The sequence below is a fragment of the Nilaparvata lugens genome, chromosome 1 (genome assembly GCF_014356525.2).
Source record: "Nilaparvata lugens isolate BPH chromosome 1, ASM1435652v1, whole genome shotgun sequence".
Classification (NCBI taxonomy): domain Eukaryota; kingdom Metazoa; phylum Arthropoda; class Insecta; order Hemiptera; family Delphacidae; genus Nilaparvata; species Nilaparvata lugens.
In genome coordinates, this window is record NC_052504.1 from 73125284 (window position 1) to 73150030 (window position 24747).

Below are 24747 nucleotides of genomic sequence, written 5' to 3' on the forward strand. Positions count from 1 at the left end.
TCACGTTATTTTTTATAATTTAAATAACGATTAGCCTCTGCTTGGCATCAATCGATAGAGCATGAGAAATATTTCAATAATTATAAAATCTGATCGTGGTTTTACTAGGATATAGTCTCATAAAAATCTTTATAGGCCCAGATATGAGCTTCCACAATAATACTGATAATTTATAAAATATATATATATATATATAATATATATATATATATATATATATATATATATACATAAAACTTATATCCTATAGTAATGAGGCAAAAAAGGAATCATACACCATAAAAAATTTGATACATATATTAACAAATATCTCAAAAAATAAGTCAAAACAAAAATATATAGAGTGACAGAAATATATAATATAACAAGGAACGAAATCAATAAAATATCACAGGTTAATACTATTTTTCAAGTTCTATAGCACGAAACACTACCATGTGCTTTCATTTCATGATCATATGCATTTATCTGCATGTAGCTTCGACATCAACTTGCTGATGCTTGTCGACTTGGATAATTCTATTTCAAATATAAATTTCGCAAAACAGAGCATGATAAATTGACAAATCAATAATCCAAATATATGTTAATTTCTATAGTTTTCAATAGATTCCTTATAATAAATATATTTATCTCAGGGTGCGAGATTCGGCACCTGACGGAATAGATAGATCAATTCATCTAGTGAATCAGAGCTACATTATAATATTATCGCAAATTATATTGCAGAAATTAATGATCAATGAATATTGTATTAACTGCCTAGAACTTAGTATTCTTTGATTGATGGATCTTTTGATATATGGATTGATTCGTTACTATCTAATAAAATACCTTTTATACTATCTTTAAACTTGCGCAAGTATTTTACCAAATTCTTAATTTTTAAAAAACCCTTTCGACGAGCTAGCTTTGATTCTTATTTCATTTCGAAGCACTGAGGGCGCCCTATCACTATTTCGAATATTTTTCATTCACGTGCTGGAATTTTCCATGAGCTGCTGATGTCGATCTAAACTCCTGGTGGTCCTGGATTATTTGTAGCCGGAGTCGTCTCTTCCAAGGGGTTAAAAAATTATTTAAAAATGACTTCTGCTTTACATTAGCATCACAAAGTCTTATGAAAAAATTTAGAAATTCGATTTAACTTTAAGCTATCAAAGGTATAGTAAGATATTACGCTCTATAATTTTTGGTGACATCTCATGGTGGTCGTTGGCAGGCAAGTGGGGAAGTTCTCTTTTCTTATTCACAATTTTCATTTCCGATTTCCAAATTTACATGAAATTTAAATATTCTGTTCCTGCGCCATTCATGGCTCAAATAGACCGTACCAAACTATTAAATTATTACTTATGTTACATCTTTAATAATTTATTCGCCTTTGGGCCGTATCCAAAACATAAACTGCACAATAATAATTTATAAATTCTTATCATTTGTAGAAATATATACAAATATATTGAATCGGCTCACTATTGCCGCCTATCAATTGCCACTATTTGATTGGTGCATGCAAATTATTATAGTATTCATGCGCCTAGTAACCTCCTACTTCCTTAATACATTTAATTATTTTGTTTGGGTTTTTTAATATGCTTTTTACATGCAAAGTAATTTTATAAAGGTTATAGATTGATTCTTATATTACAATAATTAGCCACGTGTAACCTTTGGTTCCTCAAGTTGAATACTGTTTCGCTACAATAAGTTTCTGCCAAGGTGTTTGGTCAGATTCTACGTTATGCGACTCGGTCGATCATTAGGTCGCCGATCAGTAGATGTTTTACGCCTAACCTCAAATTTTCAATATTTTATATAATATTATACAGGTAGCAAAAATTATTTTCATTCCTATTCGGCTGTTGTACAATTTGGCCATGATGCCTGATATTATCTAATCTTTAACGTTATCATCTTTGGCGATATTAGCCTATAATTTCACTTAGACCTATAAATTTCTTCAAATAGGAATTTTTATTTATCCATCCAATTTTCAATACGTAACAATAGAAAAGTCAAATTCTCATGGTAAGCATTCCCCTACTCTTGAGATCCTTCCTTATTGTTTGGTCCTTGAAGGCTATCATCCAATACACAAATATTGTACTAGTACAGTATTAAACTGATGAAGAACAGCAACTCATAACATTTTCGCCATCACTCTTTCAAATGAGATGTATTGATAACAATAACAACAATTATCCAGTAATTCTCACCATTCTTCACATTGATACTTTAAAATTCCCGTACAATTGGAAGTTTATAGGAATAAAGCCTATTTTGAATGGTTGAAAGCAGAAAATATAATGTGATATGGGCTATGCAATATTGCGCTCGCATCATGGCAATTAACATTGTGGATGCTCGTATACATCTGTCAGCTTCAATATTCTCCTAAATTATATCCTACATATCCATTATATCCTATATCCTACATCATAACAATCAGTATATCAAACTGCTTGTATCACGTGACACTCTAAACTCTTAATAGAAACACAGATACATTTGAAGTATCTGAAATCTTGAATGCTATAAAAAATGGATTATTGAAAAAACCGTATGGACGAGCTATTAAGCCACTTGAAAATGAAGGTTCCCTTCCTAAAACGTATTTACATTCTTTTTTCAACGGAATTTACATAGCCTGGGACCAAGTAAGTATCGAACTGAAAAGGTATCACCCAAGAGGATAAAAAACGAAGCCTCAAAGTGTAGAACTCACATGACAAAGTAATTATTCATCGCTTGTGCTGCTACAAAATCTAGTCAGTCCATTCCTAATCAATTAGCTTGTTCAAATCAAATTGGCATCGGAGAGCTTATGTTTCCTTTTGGCTCACATTGCAGAGCGGTAACAAGCATGGGACAACAATTGCGCTGACAACAACTGTCATCGGTTGACACAGCGACCCGGACCGGCATCCCATAATGGGATTTGGCGGTCGATGAATAGCGGCTGATTTCCGCACGCATCGATCCTTGCAAGGATTCCCGCGCAGGAACTAGGTAGGCAACACCGCATAACAAGGAATGCCACTAACTGAATACACACGATCGGAGCTGGAGCTGGCTGTCAATGTAATACTGGTTGGAAAAGGTGTGTTGAGCTCACTACTTTTGTTATCAACGTTGGAGAAGAACTTATTCTACACTCAAAAAGTGCATCTACAATCACCTTTCAAGCTAGTTGGAGAAAGTATTTTTCTTACAAATATTGATAGTTTTCTCTCTTATTTTCAGACACCGATGATATTTATGAGGAAAATTTAATAGTGAATTCTAAATAAGCATGACTTTGTCGATGAAGATCAAATATCAATAAATTATCTTTCCATTTTTGATAATGCATCCACTTCTTATGTTTCCATAATCATTTGTACGATGAATATGATGTAATTTTTCAATAGACAAAAAAATCCCATTTCAGTGATAATAATGTGAAATATTTCTCCTATGTTTGATTTTGAAGCATCTGCATTAAAAAATCTACTTCATGGAAATAATATGGACTGAAAATTTGGTGAAGTGAACAACTACAAGACTTAACCTATTTCGGACTATGTGTAACCTTATCCAAATTTGGGAGAGGAATAGCACAAGGTTAACTTATTTTTCCTCTCCTAATCATGTACTGGACCAATAAAGAATGAAGAATTTAAAGCAGATAATTTTTATCGAGCAATTATTGTTTAGGGGATTTTTGAGCGAAGGGGTTCTATTCCACTCCATATGTCGAAATCGCTCACTCATCAGAATAATATATTGATGAAAATAGTTCCAGTTATTTTGAAAATATACATTTTCCGTGGATTCACACGTTTATCTGACAATTAAAGCTCGTTTATTAAAAATGGAATGATTCATCACACTACCACATCTCCCACGTCATTGTTATTTGAACAGTCTGGGGAATTCTGTTTCTTGAACAAGATCTACATCTACATGGCAAATGAAAATGGTTCATACAAGATTGAGAATCAAAATCATCTTGATAAATATCATAGCTCTTGGAATAACAATAACCCATACAGAGTAAATGATGGGACATATATCTTGTTTGTTATACGAAGTGGGATGAAATTCTCAATGAAATTTGCCCATTAAAAATGTTCATTTGAATTTGGAATATTGATGTAATAAGTAACTTTTCTCAATATTGAATTCGCAATGCTAATGAAATATTCAACTCATATTGAACGGGAACTCAATGATTTGTTTGAAAAATCTTTCAAATGTTGTCTTTCATTGTTTGTCACTGATGTCAATATTATATCTGAATGAATACTTGATTACTCACAGCATTTGAGGAGCAGCTCCCTGGTAGGAGGGGTAGACAACGATTGATGGTGCCAGAGAGTCATTCTCGGGACTTTTGCGTCGACACCAGTTACTGTAGATAACTATGATAACGGCCAACAGTACAGCTACTGACACTATCACTATTGTCGGTATCAACACATCTGTAACAATGAATGACATTCATTACTTATCAGTCTATTTATCACTTCAGTAACTTATCAGATCAGGATATAATATATCACCTTAATATTTTGTTATATCTATATGTCAAGTTTTCAAACAATATAAGTTATCTATAGTCACCTACGAAACTGATTCAGAATATTTTTGTGATAAAATAGTAATATGTTTAGAGTCATTGCGTGCTCACTACAATATGACAGATATGTGAATATGTGAGTGGAATAAATGAATTGCATTGCTACACCAACAGTCGACTTGACTGTTATTGATAGCTGGCGGTAATAGAAAAATCAAGATTGTGCAGTATACTACCTTCAAAATCAAGGTTCATGATTGTTCACAAAATATTGTAAATAAACAAGGACATTTCTGTTCTGTGCATTCTCTCCAAAAACTCAATTGCTTTTAGAGTTTTAAAGAAAGTCAGTAGTCTTGTGCGAAGATGATTGGGGGGAACCCAATCATCTTTCCTGAAGATTTTTTTTCCTTAATCGACAACTCATGATTCTCCCTTCATTTTCTCTAATATTCAATTTTCATCCTAATGATTTAATTGTGTATGTTTACATACCATATTTACACCAACAGTATCTGGGAAGCAAGGTTTATCAATTGATCAGTAGCTGATATATATTTCCATGAGACTGCTTACTCTCAAAATATGCCACACCCAAAAACCGGTAACTCTTCATATGGATAATACAAATGTATATTCCCAAGTGACTTGATTTGTAATAGTTATAAAGAAGGGTTGAAAAACCTAACTGCCAGTTGTTACAGTTTGCATGTGGACTACTCATCACTCATGCCACACTTGCTGTTAACGAAACATTGAAGTACAATTCCAAAAGTAAGGTCTAATCCACACAGAACAGGCATCGGTCGTGGCACGGGTGGTTCTTTTCTCGACCGTGTCAACTCTCTTGGCTTACAAGAACTTGGCCACTTGTTCAAAATTATTGAGAACGGACAAGAACCGTTGAATTGAATGAAATTTAATTGAAATGATACTATGTCATCAAATTTATTGTCTTTTCTCCTTAGGGCTACTTTTAATATAAATAAAAATATAACTCTGAGTACCCTTTCAAATTATTTTGTCACGACATGTTTTGGCTACTAGTGCCATTTAGCCGAAACATGTCGTGACGAAATACGTGGGATACGTGGGTCATAACTTAATCTAAAAGGTGATTTAAAAGGGTACTCAGATTCATATTTTTATTGATACTATGTCGCCTGTCTAGCGTGCATTCATACGTCACGCCTCCGCCACGTCCGTGCCATGCCCGCGTCACACTCTATCCGAGGTCTGTTCTGTGTGAAGTGGGCCTTAGGCTAGGTGCACACCAGTTAGTCAAGACAAGACACGATCAGACACGTTTAGTCACAATACTTCACATAATTGCTTATGAAGACATGTCTAATTGACTAATCAGTGTAAGTTGCGTCACAAGTAGCAATGTGAAGTGTTGTGACTAAACGTGTCTGATCGTTTCTTGCCTTGTCTTGACTAACTGGTGTGCGCCTAGCCTGACTTTTGATATTGTAGTTTGATGTCTTTTCAACAGGTAGTGTGACATGAGTAGTCCGCATGCCTAGCCTATGCCAAACAGTAACAACTGCCAGTGCTTACCACGATATTCACTATTAAAGAGTTTATACATTTTCCTGGACCCTCTGTATTACTTGACAGTACCACTATTTTATTATAATTTGAAAAAAAGAGAATGAATTGATATGCTTTAAGGTGATCATCTCATATGAATTGTTCCAATTACGAGCGGCAGCTGATACTCATCCCCCAACAAAGGAGCTACGCTTAAAGCGGAATTCAGAATCCACTTTTCAGGCCTCACTAGATATTTCATCCACACCATGGAGCTTATTGCTGGTGGGCGAAGTTCGGCACGGCAAGAACTCATGATGCTTGATTTATTAAGCCAACGTCAAGCTCAGTAGAGAATTCAATCTAATGTGTTAGTTCCGCTCCAGAAATTCGATTAATTTTTCTTTTCTTTCCGCACTTGACGAGTTGGCATATGAGTGTACTATAATGTACTGGTTCAAGTTATTGCTGCTGATAAATGAATTTCCTATCAAATGTAGTGGATTTATTACAGTGTTATTTGCAAATCGTTATAGGAGGTTATACATCACTTTTCTAGGGTTTTGTGGACTATTTTCAGTAAATTGAATAATTTGATTAGCATGTTTGATTAGTTAAACCATCCAGAGATTATCAACAAGAAAATAGTATTGTTGTGATAAAGTTGTATACTCCTCATAGTATAATATTGTATGATTAAAAACTCATATTCGCGAACAACTGTTTGACACCTAAGCACAGGCAAACGCGAGACTAGGAGAGCTCTTGAGTTATATGGGATTGAATCTATCTATTAACCTTGAAGAGTTTCCATGCATTAAAGGGCCGGTTTCCGAGCTCGGGATTTAGCTAAGTCCTAGACTTTAAACAGCTGGAGTCAGGAAATTGGTTTTCCAAAACGGGGCGTAGTCGCAGTCATTGTCATAGTCACGTTTGAATATTAAATTTGAAAAACTAGAAAATTGAACAGAAAGTAAAATAAAGAGAAAATAGTGTAAAGTTTCAGCTATTTTGAATTATTTAGGAATGTCTAATTTCGTCAAGGAAAACGTTTCCAATTATAGAAATGAGAAAATAAAAACTGCGACTACTGTTATAAAAGCTGCGACTACGCCCCGTTTTGGAAAGCAAATTTTCTGACTCCACCTGTTTAAAGTCTAGGACTTGGCTAAATCCCGAGCTCGGAAAAACCGGCCTAGTGTTTTTAAATTGAATTATCCAAGTATCCTAGCCTAAATGAAATGAGAACTTTCAATCAGTAGAATAAAGCTTCCAGATAATGAAACAAGGATTGGATTATACGATCAACTCTTCAAATTTTCTACGACAATAATTGGAGTGCATTTCATGCAGTTGATACCTATTTAATAGGTTGAGTGTTTTTAAATGACACATTATAAACGGATTAGAGTTAGTTTGAGATTTAATCACTGCTTTTCATGTATTTATTCTCCATGCATGTCAGTTGACCCACAGAGCTTGAGCATGACCTCCCACCAGCCATGTAATCAATGTCCACTGGTTTATTTTGTCCTTGCATGTCACATGTGCGTGGAGGCAGGTCGCTTCCAAACCTGAGTAACAACAACTTACTCAATCCATTATTGTTATTATTCTTGTACCATGTCAGAGGAAGGCCGTCAACGAAAGTGAGTGTAACTTTTTATATCAGATTTCAAAGATCTTACATGTATACAGTTAATTCAATTTTAATCGGAGTGGTTCTTTATGAGTAATAATTTGATTTTGTGAAAACTATATTTAGCTCTCAAGTCTTTAGCATAGGCTTTTCGCCTCTATATGAAATGACCTTTTAACAATCGAACACCATTAATTTTCATCTGTATTTGATTGGTGTAGTTATAATATTCTAAAGATAGCAGTATTTTTGAAGAATATTATCATTATCGGTACTCAAAAGTATTTTTGTAAGTTTTATTTATGTATTTCTATCTCTGGGGTGTTTTATAAGGACCTTGTATATGTGCGACTTCACTGACAGACCTTCTCGAATTAAGAAAAAAGATTGAAACAGCGGCAATTAGTAATGAGATACTCATCAAAGTTTGGGAAGAACACGTATTATAATAAATTATATCCTCTTGACGTGTGCTGAGTGACGAATGGTGCTCGAATTGAAAATTTGTAGGCTATTATGTGAAACTGATTGAGTTTCTTGTGGCTGTAAGTTTGATGTAATAGATATTATAGCATGTAGAAACCCCGCTATTCATTTTGAAAAACCCGCGGTATTATGAGACTGCTTGGCATCAGTACCGGTAACGGTATATGAGTACTGTATTTCAATAGGATTATGTGTAGAAATTTCGGTTCTGTTATCAGATCACTAAAAATGATACTGCAGATTTAATTACAACAAGCCTCAATAAACTTCAAACTTATTCAGATTAAGAACACGTTGAAACAATTAATTGCATTTTCGTAACAAAAACATGAGTTTTTTGCTGATAGCCTGTTATAACAGATGTTCGTTCACAAACATTAACAGTTTTGGTTGGCAAGGCTGGATTGAGATTATTGTTCTGTCGCTGGATTATTTCAGAATTTCAATTGTAACTTTTTCAATGTAAAAGCTCCTCTTCCAGGACTCATCTGAACACGACAAGCTGTTTTCATATCGTGAGACTGATTGTCAATGAAAAATTGAAAAATCATGAGTGGCAACGATTTGATGGAATGCTATTCTGAAATTTGTGTAATTTTATTTATGGATTAGAGAATTCCATTATTCCTCTATACATTTCTTTCTCCTAGCATACGATGATGATAACGATTTTTACAAATACCTTGTGATAGTGTTACATTAGAAATAACCACTTCTATGAAAGATGGAAGATTTTATTGGAAATTGCAGTTAACCAACTGCTGGAATATTATTATTATTGTATAATAATTAGTACAAATATCAAATGAAAGCTATATAAATAAAACTAAGAACTTCTGCTGCTGCAAATATTGAACGAAGAACTGATTAGCAGGAGCAAATTTGAAGAATCAAACTGTCCAAAACGCAGATAGATTTCGGGTTTAATTCCCGTTCTAGGCACAATTTTGAAAAGTTTCATTCTTCAAATTTGCTCCTGCTATTCAGTTCTTCGGTCAATATTTGCAGTAGCAGGAGGCCTTAGTTCTATTTTTATAGGTCTCATTGAATATTTGAATCAATTATTATACACTTCTATAAATCTCAAATTTTTCCAATCATAACATTCGAGGAAGGATTAGAAGAGAATGACGCGTAACTACAATATTTTAATGACTGATTTCCACATCCACTTACATCAGATATACACCTACAGCTATTGCCTTTCCAACAGTTGCAGCTTTCTCACGCACTCAAATTAACATCGAATCAGTTGAACACTTACTAAAATTTAACTTAAACTCTACAATAATTAATTTATTTATATTTAATTAAACTTAAAATTCTACTATATTGTATATTATAAAGGGGGTATTGATAGAAATATGAAATTGTTTGTGTCCTTACAATAACCTTTTAAGCATTTTTTAAACATTTGTATTGCTCATTTGTCAAAAAGACTACTAAAAACATTACTACTAGGATACTACTAGTGAAAATGGTCTAGTTTATTTATCTATACATAACAGATTTATTGCAATATTCATTATTTTGAAATCCTTTATCTACATAATTATTTTCAAGAGTGGGATAAACTCGAAAATTCTTATTAGAAATATAATAATGGAGGTGGGATTGGAAATAATCCTTTACATTAGTGTACAATCATACGTACAATAATGTGCCGTACACGAGTGACTGAAAAGTATTGAAAAAGATCTCATTTGAGTTTGTTAAACTCCACAATCCTTTCATGCGAATTGGAAGCAGAAAGCCACACCGGAAGTATTAATGATATCCACCTTTATCCCACTGTAATTGTTGAAATTACCACCGGACTTTTCTCCGAAAATAAACACCATACAGAATGACTGAAATAGCAACACCTGCGTTGTTGAAGCAACTGGCTTTTCCTACATGGAACTTTTCGCGTGTCACTTTCACTCTCCTTCTCTCTCACTTAGTCTCTCTCTTTCTATTTCCCTCCCACTGAGTCTCTTCCTCTCTTTCTCTTGTTGATCAAAGGTCAAAGTTCAACACGAATTTCGCACACATCTCTCTCAGTTACTGGCTCTTTGTCACACACACTTTCTTCATTGCAGCCCTCTTCTTCAGAAGGGCTTTAACGTGAATTCCCCCTATCGCACTACACACAGCCTCTCGGCTACAGAGTTACAAAGTTGAAAAACGCATTCTTCTCCGCGGTTAAAAGTTACACAATGGTTATGAGCTCTACTTCTCAAGTTTCTTTTTTCAACGAGAAAAAGATCCTTTTCAAAAAGGCCGCACACCCACCCACACCAGGGCTTTGGAGGCGACGGAAGGTAGCGACCAATTATATTTTCCAGTCGCGGCGAGCTGCTCTATCAATTAAAAGCACGCTACTCTCCATCAAATCACCAGAACGCTCGTCCTTTTTCGACGACGGCGATCATGGAATATATCGACAATATAATCGATGGACAATATATCCTGAATGATTGGTTTTATTGGAAAATTTCTATCGGCATCCCTTCAATCAAGATAACCAACGTTGATTGGAAATGTGTTCTTGGCTGAAACCATCACTTCCACTCTGGTAAACTTTCATCGCTTTGAAAAATTCGATTAAACGTTGAAAAGTCTCTTCGAACTCGAGTTACCTACTGTTGAGGGTAGGATAATCGCATCCTTATTCATATTAAACTTAATACTTTGTTGCAATTGGTTGAGCTGTAGGCTTGAAAATGTTCGAAAATGTTTCAATTAGTGTCAATATGAAACGTTTGAAAATTCTTACAAAATTCGGAATGAAAATGATTGTGATTGATATTTATCTGTTTTTATTCATCACTAGGAGGTAACATGTGCCCCGCAAGGGTCCAATTAGAAACTTGACGTACTGAAATCTAGTAGAATTTAAAAAAGGCCTATAACCATCCTCGGTGAATTAAGAAACTTCATGCAGAATTTGAAGTCAATCAGTTCAGTAGTTCAGTGAATCATCAATGAATGATCTATATGGAAGAAAAAAATTGGCTTATACGTACGGGATAGAAAATAGATGATTCATTCCATTTGATCGATCACAACAACTGAGTTATTATACTTTTTTGAAAAATAATTCAAATAATGATGATAATAATAATAATCCCAAAGGTTAGAAAACCCGTGTGGGCGATGAAGAAAGATTATTCTGATAAAAGAAGAAGTAAAAAGAAAAAAATGAAAGAAAATTATTCAATTCAACAAAAAGGAAAAAAATTAAAAACTAACGAAAAATTCAACCTATTCCACTTTAACATATACCAACAACTTCTGAAACTCAAGTAAATACTACGTCCTACAAAAATATTATTGCCAGACAAAGTTGTTCATTTTACAATTATTTCTATGTGTTACATTGATTTCTTTTTTTATAATTCCTCAACTAATTCCACCAATTATGGTGATTTGTTAATAATTAAAATTAATAGTATTCGTTATGATATTATTGACATTGAATTGTTACTCTATGATTTGTTATTATATTTGAATTTTGTAGTTTACGAGAGTAAGCTCTTCATTCAACTGATATTTTAATAATAACCAAGTGATTATGAACCAGTTCTTAGAATAGTGTATTTTGCCTACAATTATTTATATGATCTGGCAGCCTAAGTAAACCGGCGCAAGATAGACAACAAACTTCCTGAAAATGGATAGATTTGGCTTAGGTAACTGCACATTGAGTTGATTTTTCCCAACCCTGCGAGTATTCAACAACTGCATCTCACCTCTTCTATCAAAAAAGAGTTTGAGACTGAGATTTTCATAAATTTTGTATACAATTTTTATTGGAAGTCTTTTCTACTCTTTATAAATCGGTGTGTATTCATAATAGTATAGTTTTCATAAATCGTATGGTATGTACCGTTCTGTTCCCTCTAAAATACTCACAATTGAACTAAATAGTGAATTTCTATCATCAAGGAGTTTTGCTGATTACTATTGTTTATGCCTTGTTCACGATCATCCATATCAAAGAAAAACTAATAAATATAGATTATGATAATAATAAATAAATACGAAAATTTTGAAGATTCTACTTTTCTCCCAAAATAAGTTATTCAAAAACAAACTTTTCCATTGAGCTCGGACAAGCATTTTTCTATAAAATCAAAATTGAGAATTTTAATGGAGGTGTCTCATCAATTCTTATCATTCACTTATTTGTGTACAAAACTTGATAAATAATACTGAAAAAGTAACTGATTCACATTAAATTGATGGATTTGAATTTTGATTGATTCCAGTAGCTTCTGAATTGCTTATGAGTTGAATAATCTTACAAAATGCAGACTGACATAGTGAATCGAGCCTGAGTTGGGCACTGGGCAGGTAGGGACTTGGGACTTGAACTGCTGCCGTTCATTATTCAAATCGGTGGGTAACTGGTTGAGTATCAGGTCAATCCGATGCAACATTTGCATCGTTATGTTTGTTGAGTAACAAACTGGAGCCCTCAAATAATTTAGTATCGGATAGCTGTTGGCAAAAGCTTTGCGGCCTTTATATCGCTTCATTGCGTATTCATTACTCAACTTGGAGTTTCAAAGCCTCTTCTTCCACTTCTGGTGCGCAACTTAGTTTGTATTCAACTTCCCGAATAACTCACCGGGTAACGAGTGTCCTTATGTGCACACAGCGACAGGCGACACTGTCAAAGCACACAACTATCGAATATATTACAAGTCGCTGCATCCTAATAACAGTTTTCTCCAGCTTTCGGTTTCGAAAATATAATATTGAAAGGCTCTTATACTCAATAGATCATCCTTCATTATGGTCAGATTATTCACCTGAATATTCAAGTCATGACTTATCGAACTATAGTCATATCCATGAGGATGTTTCTTTTTTCATCCTTATAATAGGCATAAGTGATAATACAATACAATATAATACAATAAAAGAGATCGGAATGAAGTGGAAATTTGAAGAAACATCTCCATCTCATACTTGAGCCTGGAATAGAAGTTTTTGATTTAATTGAATTTCATCTTATCCGTTGCAAAGGCTACTCCCCTTTCAAAATATATTAGAACTTGATAGCCTCGCAACCCTTACGTCAGTACATACTAACATACTTCAATACCAGAAAGCTAGTTTTTTATGTTTTTAAATACCCATCACTTTTCACTGCCTAGCAGTAGTTGAACTGTACATGATTTCTGACAGAGTTGAATCAATAACTTGAAAAATGGTCTTGAATAGATCCATAATGATATGAGAATAGTCCTCAGAATAAGTAAATCAAGAAGGAAAGTTTTTCATAACAATCTAGAGCTATGGGAATGCAAAGAAGTGCCTAGAATCGAATTTATTATCATCCCAAAACGATTCTCAGATTCATAATGAAGATACTGTATTATCCAAAATAAACAATTCTATGAATTTAAATAATCTCTGGAGATGATCTGAGAATCGATCGACATGATCAAGTGAATGAATAGGGTAAACATTTGAAAGAACATTATTTCCCACCTGCTGAAACTTGAACACAAATGAGAACTCATCTTTGAGAAATATTTAATAATTCTCTACTCTTTGTGTTGAAGTCAATGTCGAACCACATTTGATTTCATCAAAGTAAGCCAGCTAGAATTTCAACATCATGCAGAATGGTGTCAAACAAGTGAAACAACACCATTTCAATTCAGTGGGTATCATTCCAAAGGCAAACAGTAATGTTTGCTTGCAGTATTTACAGCTCACAGTCAGTGTAGCAGAAACCTGAATTTAACGCTCCAAACATTTGCATCGGTCAAAGAATAGGTTGTAAAGCGTGAAACTGAAACAAAAACTGAGGTTTACTCAGGCCTCTACTAGCCTTTTACAGCTTTTCATTTTTTTTAACACGTTCCCCCGTTCATGGTTTCATGGTGTGAATTTTGGTTAGTCAAGTTTGATACAACGATGTTATTCTCAGCAAGACGCCATGAATGATTCATCTAATGAATGCGTGGCTTATTGCGCTTGTGAGGCGTTTCAAATTTCCTGCCCAAATCCCCACCATCACCATTCTAAGACCCTTCATTCATCTCATTTTACTTTGACGCCCTATCAGAATTTCAACTCAAGCCCAAAGAGAGATCGTGACCAGAAAAATAATCACTGGGCAAGAAAAATGAACCTGAGTTGAAATGAGGGGATAGCATTTCTAGGAAGATAGGAAAGAAGACTGCGTAATTATTGGAATCTGTTGATAGAATATGCATAAATTATAGTTTTACGTGTGGAAATGGGGTTTTGTTACCAGAATGATGTGATATTCCTTATAACTCTCCTTCGATTACAGACGTACTTTTTACTATGTAGATAAACTCCAGTCCACATGTCAAGAATAAACGCACAGATTTTATTGTTCATCTGTGAGTACTGTGGAAAATGCTCTATGAAAATAAAGCAATACTAATAAGCGAATTGGAGAAAAATATTGTATTTGATTTTTGGGATGTATTTGTCTGATTGTTTGTTTATTTTTTGGATGAAGAATCATGTTAATATTAGGATAAATATTTCTCAAGTAGTATTTATAGCTTTTGGAGCCACTATGGTGGTAATCATTCTTATTCATCAATTTTATACAATTATTACAATTACCATTGAGTCTAATGAAACCCGTAGTGGGATGAAACAGGATAGGGAAGTACATTAATAAACTTCATTTCTATTTTTTCATGGTAATAAATTAGATAGAATTAAGATATACTTGATTGTATTCAAAGTGAACTGGAATACAAGCTGGAGATTCATGACACAAGGTCAGCATTTTGATAGAGGCTATGACCAACTTTTCCATTAGAGAGTTTGCAGAGTTTAGTTGGTCTACTCCAAATTTCAGCTCCAGATTCACTAGCATCCAGCAATCACTATGAAATAAATGGAGAGATAAATGAAAGTCGAATGATATGACATCATCTCACTATAAATGAGAGCAAGTCATGTGAAGAGAATTTATTTGGAGGGACTCTTTGCCAACCTATCCAGAAAAACGTTTTTAGGCTATATGTTCTATAATAAGAGAAAATCTGATGAAATAAAACTTGTATACATTGATTTCATTCATATTTTCATCTTGAGTCTTCAACTTGAATTCTAGGAAATTATATTAATTCTCATGATTAGTTTTGGCCAAAAAATTAGCATATCTCATATGTGAAAAATATCAAAAGTACTGAAACATTATCCTAAGAAGATAATTTTCCTGAGAGATATGCCTTGCTATCTATTGTGACGATTTTTTATAGTGGCTATATGAAAAACCACTCATCTCTAAATTTTATTATGAAGGGTCAAGGCAGAAACAGCAAACTAACTCCCGATAAACTACTTATCAACGTTTACCGTTACTGATAATGATATTCTATTGAATCTGTCTCTTCCATTCAATAGATTGAAAGTTAATACTAAGTTATTTATTATATTAATTATAAAAATTATTGTAATAAAACAGCATTTTTAGGTTAAATCAATGCTATGATTAACCTAACCTAAAACGCTTGAAGGCTTAGAATACTAGCATAGATCTGAGATCTATCAGGCCTTGCGTATCACATAAAATAATGTGGACGAATGCAATTCACTACGAATTATTATTTTTACTTCGTTATAAAAGGATGAAGGAATGAATCTACAATAATAGATTAATCAAAATTGTCGGCATTATAAATTAATTTTATTTATTTATGGAAAACAAATTATTAAATTGATATATTATATTAAAGTACAGTAGCAACAAAAAGCTACAAATACTCTTTGTGTGTAAGTCTAAATTATTCAATGATATGCCGAGCACTATTTTTTAATTCAGGCCTTTTCCTAAGTTATAATAGTAAATTTAATACGCAATAGACTAGAGCCATTATTTGTAAGTGAGTTAGCGAGATAAATAAATTTCTCTCTCTATTATGAACGGCCATGACTTCGAGTTTCCCCGGGATAGATATTTGAAAATTGTGGCTCCGAGTCGTTGAGGAGTGTAGATAATGGAATTATCTCTCAAACTTAGCCTTTCTGTCACAACATAGAGTGCGATAAGGTGGAAAACAGCAAGATATTGAAATTATAACAAACTACCGATTTTGCAGTTACCTTTTGGTCCTAAGGCTCTAGAAGCCACACGTCGATTGGTCAAATAATTGATTCCCTACGCCCAATAGGAGACCTGTTTCTAAATACAGTAGTGGGGCGATTTCCCAGCCGAGAGACCAGGTTACGTTTTGGAGGACACTTTGCTAGGAGCACTATGAGAGTAAAGATGTAGTCATTATGTTTCGCCCTTTTTTGGGAAGTTTATATCATTAGTTAATGTAGGAGCTAGTTTTATTTTTACTAAAGTTTAAATTTTCTAGTAGTGCCATGTCCTGAAAAGTTTAATTGTGTTGCTTCATCATGTAGGAATAGCTGTTTCTTCAAATAACTGCTAAGTGGTTCATGTGTGACCCCAAACCAACTTCATGTTTCACACCTTCAAAATCCAGATTTAAGACACAACTTCATACCATCATGGACTCCACGGGTAAGGCATATCGTAAGAGGTCCCGAGGATGATTCCTGACCAGAATTGACGTAAGGCCGTTTCGGGAGACGGAGGTTCCGCATCGCAAGATGACTTCCCCACATTATATACTCAAATCTTGAAGAAAACGCCGAAATAAAAAAATAACATCGAAAGGAAACACGACGGAAACCATCAACAAAGTGCAGTTCAGTGAAACAAAGGATCATACAAAAATGTCAATCAAAGTGCAGGTTTGAAATTGGTGTATGCGGTTATCGACGAAATTTGGGTTCTTTGAATAAAGGTAATGTCTTCTTCTTCTTAGGGTGCCAATCCATTACGAATGTTGACGATCATCATAGCGATCCGTGCTTTGTTTGCAGCAATCCAGAACAGTTGTGTAGATGTTTTATTGAACCAGGTCCTGAGGTTTTTAAGCCACGATACCCTGCGTCTTCCTGGTCCTCTTCGTCCAAAGATCTTCCCCTGCATAATATTGTTTGCAGCAAACTGTATCTCTCCTCAAGCCCATATTGACTGCTGTGATGGGTAATTTTGTCCACCAGGGCTTGCAAGTCTTCAAGATTGTCAGCAAAAACAATGGTATCATCAGCATACCTGATCTTATTAGTAGATACAAAAACACAAGTGTGCCAGAACCCGCCTTTATCTCAAGGTCATCCAGGTCAACCACCCCTAACCTCAAGGTCATCCAGGTCAACCAACCCTAACCTCAAGGTCATCCAGGTCAACCACACCCACCCTCAAGGTCATCCAGGTCAACCACACCCACCCTCAAGGTCATCCAGGTCAACCACACCCACCCTCAAGGTCATCCAGGTCAACCACACCCACCCTCAAGGTCATCCAGGTCAACCACACCCACCCTCAAGGTCATCCAGGTCAACTACACCCACCCTCAAGGTCATCCAGATCAACCACACCCACCCTCAAGGTCATCCAGGTCAACCACACCCACCCTCAAGGTCATCCAGGTCAACCACACCTAACCTCAAGGTCATCTAGGTCAACCAAACCTAACCTCAAGGTCATCTAGGTAAAAAAAATTAAAAAAAAAAAATTGAAAAAAAAATTAAAAAATAGATAAAAAAAAAAAAAAATGATCTTGAACTGCCCGCCGGTCGCCCGGCCACCACCGGTAACCCCACCAGTCGCCCAGCCGCCGCCGGTCGGAAGAAGTATCATATTCTATATAATTTAAGTCTTTAAACATAAATCCTCTATGGTGTAGTAGTTAGCAAGTCAGCTTCCTGAGTTGGAGGTTCTAGGCTCGAATCCAAGGCGGTAAAGGTAAGTATTAAAGGTCAGTATCAACAGAACCAGAGGATATATTTTTGTATGTAGTGGGTAGACTGGCCCACCACTGCCAGTCACCCCGCTGCTGGTCGTCTGGCCGCCACCGATCGCCCGGCCGCCGCCGGTCGCCCCCGCCAGTCGTCGGCCACCACCGATCACCCCGTCGGTCGCCCCACCGGTCGCCCCACCACCACTGGTCGCCCCACCGGTCGCCCGGCCGCTGCCAGTCGCCCCACCAGTCGCCCCACCGGACGTCCGCCACCGGTCGCCCAGCTGCCGCCAGTTGCCCAGCCGCCGCCAGTCGCCCGGCCGCCGCCGGTCGCCCCACCACCGGTCGCCCCACCGGTCGCCTCGCTGGTCGTCTGACCGCCACCAACAGTCGACCTGCTGCGGACTGATCAGTCACTGTTCATATAGGTAAGAAATCACTTTGCTATGCTTTCAACGAAGGCTGTTTCAACGACCCCCACTCCACCTCCCCAGTCACATGACCAATTGCCACCAGTCTTTATCAGCATCCACTTCCTGTTCCAACAAGTATGTATGACGTCATCCCTCAACTATCCTACTATAAATTGATCTACAAATTATTACTATTAATTGATACTATAGATTGAAAAAGCATTGATCTGCATTCGTTCAGTTTGTTAATGTCAACGGTGCAGTAAACATGGATACTTCTAAGGTGTTTAATGTGCCTACGCTCTGTGGTAATAAAATCAAGCCTACCAATGAGCGGTTTGGTTTGTGGCTGCTAGCAGAGAACCTGTGCAATGACAACCTTGTGACATTCATTGGAAATATTGATTACACCGTTAGAGAAGAACTGTTGGTGCAGGATGACTCAAATCTTGTGCCTATTACAGAACCCTTCTGTGACAATATAATGCTTGTGAAAATCTGTGCTTTGGACGATTGTGAGGAGATGGATAAGAGACGCTTCATTCTAAAAAAGGATATATGTGGTGCATTCAACTTATATTTAAGAGGCAAATTCTGTAATATGGTGTCAGCTAAACATGGAGTCAAAGCAAAGCTGCCTTACCTATTGGACAGTGGAAGTGATATGTCTCAAAAGATTCTACAAGTGCTTGGTAAAGATGATTACAACAAGGTGAAACAAAAATACCAGCAACCAGTAGGGATACCTTACAAAGTGGAGCTTGCAGATGTCCCAATTGCTACATTGATAGAAGAACTACCGAGATTATTGGAGCAGCTGAGGAAGGAGCACTTCTATCTACTAGACTTGGACATAACACAGGACTTCGCTGGAATATTCAACAAGAATGGAATGTGTGACTTTCTAACTACAAATCATTGTTTCTGCTTTCAAGGAGAATATAAAGAAGACTATAATGTGATAGTAGATAACAATAAAACTGTTGGGATTGATTGCTTGACTTGGGTTAATAGTAATGTGAGGGTAAAAATTTATAATAAGTTTGTATGTCAAATCACAAGCCCTGGTGTAAATAAGCAGTTAGGTAACCATATTGTAGACTTTATTGCCTGTCCAGATACAAGATTACGGGAAACCTTTACCTCTGATGCAGCTAAAATTCATGGTATTACACGTTTGGAAGCTACAATCTATAACTATAGTTTAACAAATAGAGACAATAGCAAAATCTTTGACCCTATTCAAGATAGCTTGTCACTCTTAAATGATAGTAGAAATTATTTTCAAAATGCTCCAATTTATTCTGTGTCCTTAGCCAAAATGTGGACAAAACTGACAGATAATTTGAAAAATAGTTGTTGTTTGGTCTATAATGATCTTCTACAGTATGTTTACTGGGGTAATAGCAATACCAGGAAATTGACTGGAGTACAAGTAAAGCTCCCCACTGACCCACAACATAGAAATAAAATAGTTTCTTATGTTATTTCTGCATTCAGTTTCAATTTACTACCTATCAATTATGTAGAAATTTTTGAGGACTCATCCAACCAAAATAATATCAGTTTCTCACAAAAGTGCTATATTAAGAGTGGTGACACATATTTCTCCAAGTCAACCACAGTTTTCTCTACCATATCCAAAGTTGTTAACCTAGATGAGTTGGGCCTTGTAGCAACAGGTAACTTGATACCACAAGTCTTAAGAAAACGAGCAAACATAACCTGTAAGCTTCTTCCATACCCTGTTAAAGAGATACAGCCCTTGTCTCCTATGACAGTGCTATCAGCCAAGAAGCGTAAGCTAGAACTGGATGAAATTGATCTAAAACGGAGGAAAATTGAGTTTTTTGAAGCCACACAGTCATTTAGGGAACAGCATAAGCAGCTAGCAGAATTTGAGAAAGAAATAGAAAATTTGAGAGAGGAACTTGAGCCATATTTCCATTCACATTGGCTAAATTTTGATCTAAGTGGAGTGTACAATGTGACTGCATTTACTGTGAATAATACTGGCAAATCCCATATGTAGGTGTACTAGGGGAGAAAGATGGTTTGAAAAACGTTACTTTGTAAAGGGGTGCCATAAAAATGTTTTTATTAATGCATACAAAGCTATCGAACTCTTAAGAAAGAGGGTTATTTTGTAATCCCTTACACTGACAAAAAAGAAATAATTTGTCTACCAAGGAAAGAGAAAATTTGTGTAATTACAGTCAATGGCATGACAAGCTATAATGGTCATACATTTCCTAGAATAGAATCACTTAAGTTTCTGTCAGATGTATGGAAAAACTTGGAAGACACTCCCTTCACACAAAAAGAAGTGGAGCAGTATAATAACATCACAATGCTGGAAATTAAAGGGAAAGTAAAAGTAGGACAGTGCAAAAGATTAGAAGAGTTACCAGAAGGTATAGAGTTGGTCATTATTGCAATAAAAGAAGTGTGCAATAGAAACAATACTCGGTATATCCTACAGTTTGAAAATGTGGTAGCATTGTATGTGTCAAACTATTGGTTAGAGGAAGAATTTGAAAAGCCAAACATAGATTTGAATTATAAAATTAGAATCAAGCTAGATGTTTTTAAATATACACCCAGTAGGAATAAGGGAAGAGTTACTTTCTGTATTTGATTTGGCCATAGATATGCTTTGATGTATGTTGTAACATCTTAAATCTGGGTAGATGAAAAGCCCTAATAGAAATAGTAATAGGTCTAAAAATAAAGTAATTGGCTAATATCGCCAAGCAGATAATAATCAAGATAAGATAGCATCAGCTTGTTCTGGCTAAATGGTACAAGAACTTAAAAAAGGATTTGAAGGAAGTTTATTACTCATAAATATATTATTTATAAAATATTTGAAGATTGAGGTTAGATAGATGTATTCACAGATCGGTGACCTAGAGATCGATCAAACCGAAGAACGTAGAATCTGACCAAAACCCCTTGGCAGAGCTTTATTGCATTCAGACGGTGTGCAATGTGAGAAAACACCCGTCCACGTGGCTAATTATTAGTTAGCATGGAATTAATATTAATATATATAATATTAACTAGCATGCAAAGAGCATAAATATAAAACCAAATAAAAATAATTTAATGTATTTAGGAAATAAGAGTTACCAGGCGCATGAATACCTAATAAAATTTGCATGCACCAATAGTAAAACGGCAGTTAATAGGCGGCAACTGTAGGCCGATTCAAAAATATTTATATATATTTATATAATTGTAGTAGATTTCGTGTAAAAATTTGTGTAATCTATGTTATCAATATGGCTCGAATGCAAAGAATTATTAATCATATAATCTAAGCAATATCTTGGCATTTTTTGTAAGATCTATTGAATTTAATGGCGGAGGATTGAGATATTTAAATTTTATGCTAATTTGAAAGTCGGAAAGAGGATCTGTAAAACTTGAGAAGGAAGAACCAGACTCGCCAGCAGACTCGCCAGCCAGATGCCACCATAAGAGGACCCCAAATATTTTAGAGCGAAGTACCTTATTAATAATTTTGTAAAAGTTAAAGTTAAAGTAAATTATTAAATTTCTTAAAAGACTTCGTGATGCTATTGTGAAGCAGAAGTCATTTTTCATTTTTATTAAATTTATAAACCCCTGGAGGAGACGATTCCGGCTACCATATTCCCGGACCACATGGAGTTGGATCGACATCGGCGGCTTACAAGAAGATTTTCGACACGTGAGTGATTAAATTTGAATTTAGTGATGGGCGCCCTAGTGCTTCGAAATATCTGATGATCAAAGCTAGCTCGCCGAAAGGGTTATTATAAATTAAGAAATTAATAAGATTAATACTTGCGCAAGTAAAAATTAGTATTAAAGGTATCTAATTGAAAGAAAAATATATAGATCAATATTTTAGAAATTTCTGTTTAATCAAAGAAGTACGAAATCTAGGCTATTAAAACATATGCATACAATATTTAATTTTTTGCAATACAATTTGCGATAATTTATCATAGTTCTAATTCACTAGATGAATGGCTCTACCTATTCCGTCAGGTGCCGAATCTTGCACCCTGAGATAAAAATATATATTCGATACAAATAAATCTACTAAATACTAGAGATTTTAATATATAGATATATTTGGATTATTAGTGGCTAATTTATCAAGCTGATCTTAGAGCACATATTTATGATTGAATTATCCAAGCCGACAAGTATTAGCAAGTACATGTCACAGCTACATGCCAAAGATTGCATATGATTTCAAGATAAAGGCACATGGTAATGATTCGTGCCATAAATCTAGAATATAAAGTTAGCCTGTGATATTTTTATTGATTTCAAATATTGTTCTATTTTTATATTATATTTTTTATCGCTCTATATATATATTTTTTGCCTCGACTGATCTTTGCATTATTTGTACAATATATGTGTAAAATTTTCATGGTGTGCAATTTATTTTATATTCCTCATCTCTCTAGTATAAGTATCATTTATATATATATATATTATTATTATTGAATTACAAGAGTTATTGGAGAAGCCCATATCTAGGCCTATCAAGATTTTTTAAGACTGAATACTATTAGAAAAACCACGCCCTAATTATATTAAATCTCATGCTTTACCGACTGATGCCAAGCAGGAGGCTAATCGTTATTTTATATAAAGAATAACGTGACATAAATACATGTCGTGCCAACGTGGGACTGATGATGAGAGCCAAGCTCATTGAATAATTACTTGAAATTAGGTCAATAACCATAGTGAAAATTATAGATAACTTATACGAGTTGTGAGGAAAACTGGCGAAGGAATATTTGTATTACTTTTTGGGGAAACAAGAGCTTTAAATAGAGAGTAATTATATGTTTTAAAGAAAATTTTATACTATTAGTACTGTGAAAAATTACATGTTATAGAGAGAGATTATATTTTATAAGCCTAAACTGCTATTACTTTCTAGTCAAAAAATATTAGGTGTTTAAGCCGGTTGGAAAATAAGTCGCAGCCTGTAAACTAGCCAAGAATAAATCAACAAAACATTGAGGGCGCTAGAGCATTGTAAAAAACTTAAGTATAAATACCTGGTTGTAAGAGTATCCAACACATTACACATCACTGTTCACTGTAAGTCCCGGTTGTGTCTCTTTTTTAAGCATTTTCGCTTATCATTTTTATCACTGTTTAATTAGCATTTATCATATTTGACATAATGAATCACACTCCCGCAAACTCTGAAGTTTCATATATGTACGGCGGTTGCACAGATCCCACTTTGTCGACTCCGAGCACATCAAACCCCACCACGGTAGATGCCAATACGCCACGAGAAAGGGAACCAGGAAGCGTCGGGTCGATAATTTTCGATCCACCAGGTCTGCAACCTCTATCCTCCACTCGAATCGACGCCGCTGACACACCATTGAATCAACGGATAGTAGAGATCAATTTGAAGGGGGCGAAGAGCAGTCTGCAGAACCCGCATCGCCGGAGGCCGAGTCACACCTGGGCAAACAGAGTATGTTTTCAACCACAGAACTAGATCCGCTTCAAAAGGTAATAATGGAACAAACGAGTAGCACTTTCAACATTATGTTACAAAAAACAATGGATAGTATGATGCAGGAAATTAAAAAGGAGATTGCTACAGTAAAAGAGGAAAATAAACAGACAGTGGAACAGGGCATGAAAGAGACCACAGGCGCTATAAAATCAGTAGAACAACGGTTGGATAATATTGAAACTAAAGTAGAGAGTCATAGGGAAGAGTTAAAAGCAATGATAACCCTACAAAAAGAAAGTCAAGATAAAGTTACGGCAGGATTATCGGAAAGGTTAGATACGGTTACATGTGAACTCAATGAAAGGATAGACAACTTAAATACACAAATCACTACACCTATTCAGGATATAACAAATAACATTAAGGCCGATTGCCACCAAGAAATCCACAAACAAATTACCGTTGCCAATCAAAACTTAACAACTACAGTTGACAAAAATATTAACAATATTAAAGAAATACAAAACAAACAGATTAATATGTCCACAAAAATGAACCAACTGCAAGGTAGCATCAATCAAAACACTGAAACCTGTAAAGCTTTAAATGGAACTCTACTAATTCAGAAATCCACTCTGACTCAACTAAATCAAGAAATAAACGCAAATAAAATTACACATGATAGTCAATGGCAGATAACACAGGAAAAAATAATAGCATTGGAAAATCATATTCAACAACAACCTCAAGGAATTCAAACAGACAACCTCAACGTACATAGTATATTACAAGGACTAGGAAAATTTGAT

At 35.2% G+C, this 24747-nt stretch overlaps 1 protein-coding gene across 1 annotated transcript in view; it reads right to left on the reverse strand.

Annotated features, from left to right (window-relative positions):
• Positions 1-24747, reverse strand: part of LOC111054090 (synaptotagmin-15) — a 138529-nt gene that overhangs the window by 56136 nt on the left and 57646 nt on the right. Inside the window, exon 3 of the mRNA XM_039442532.1 lies at positions 4304-4466. Coding sequence (XP_039298466.1) covers positions 4304-4466 — 163 coding nt within the window. The remainder of the gene's footprint in view (positions 1-4303; positions 4467-24747) is intronic.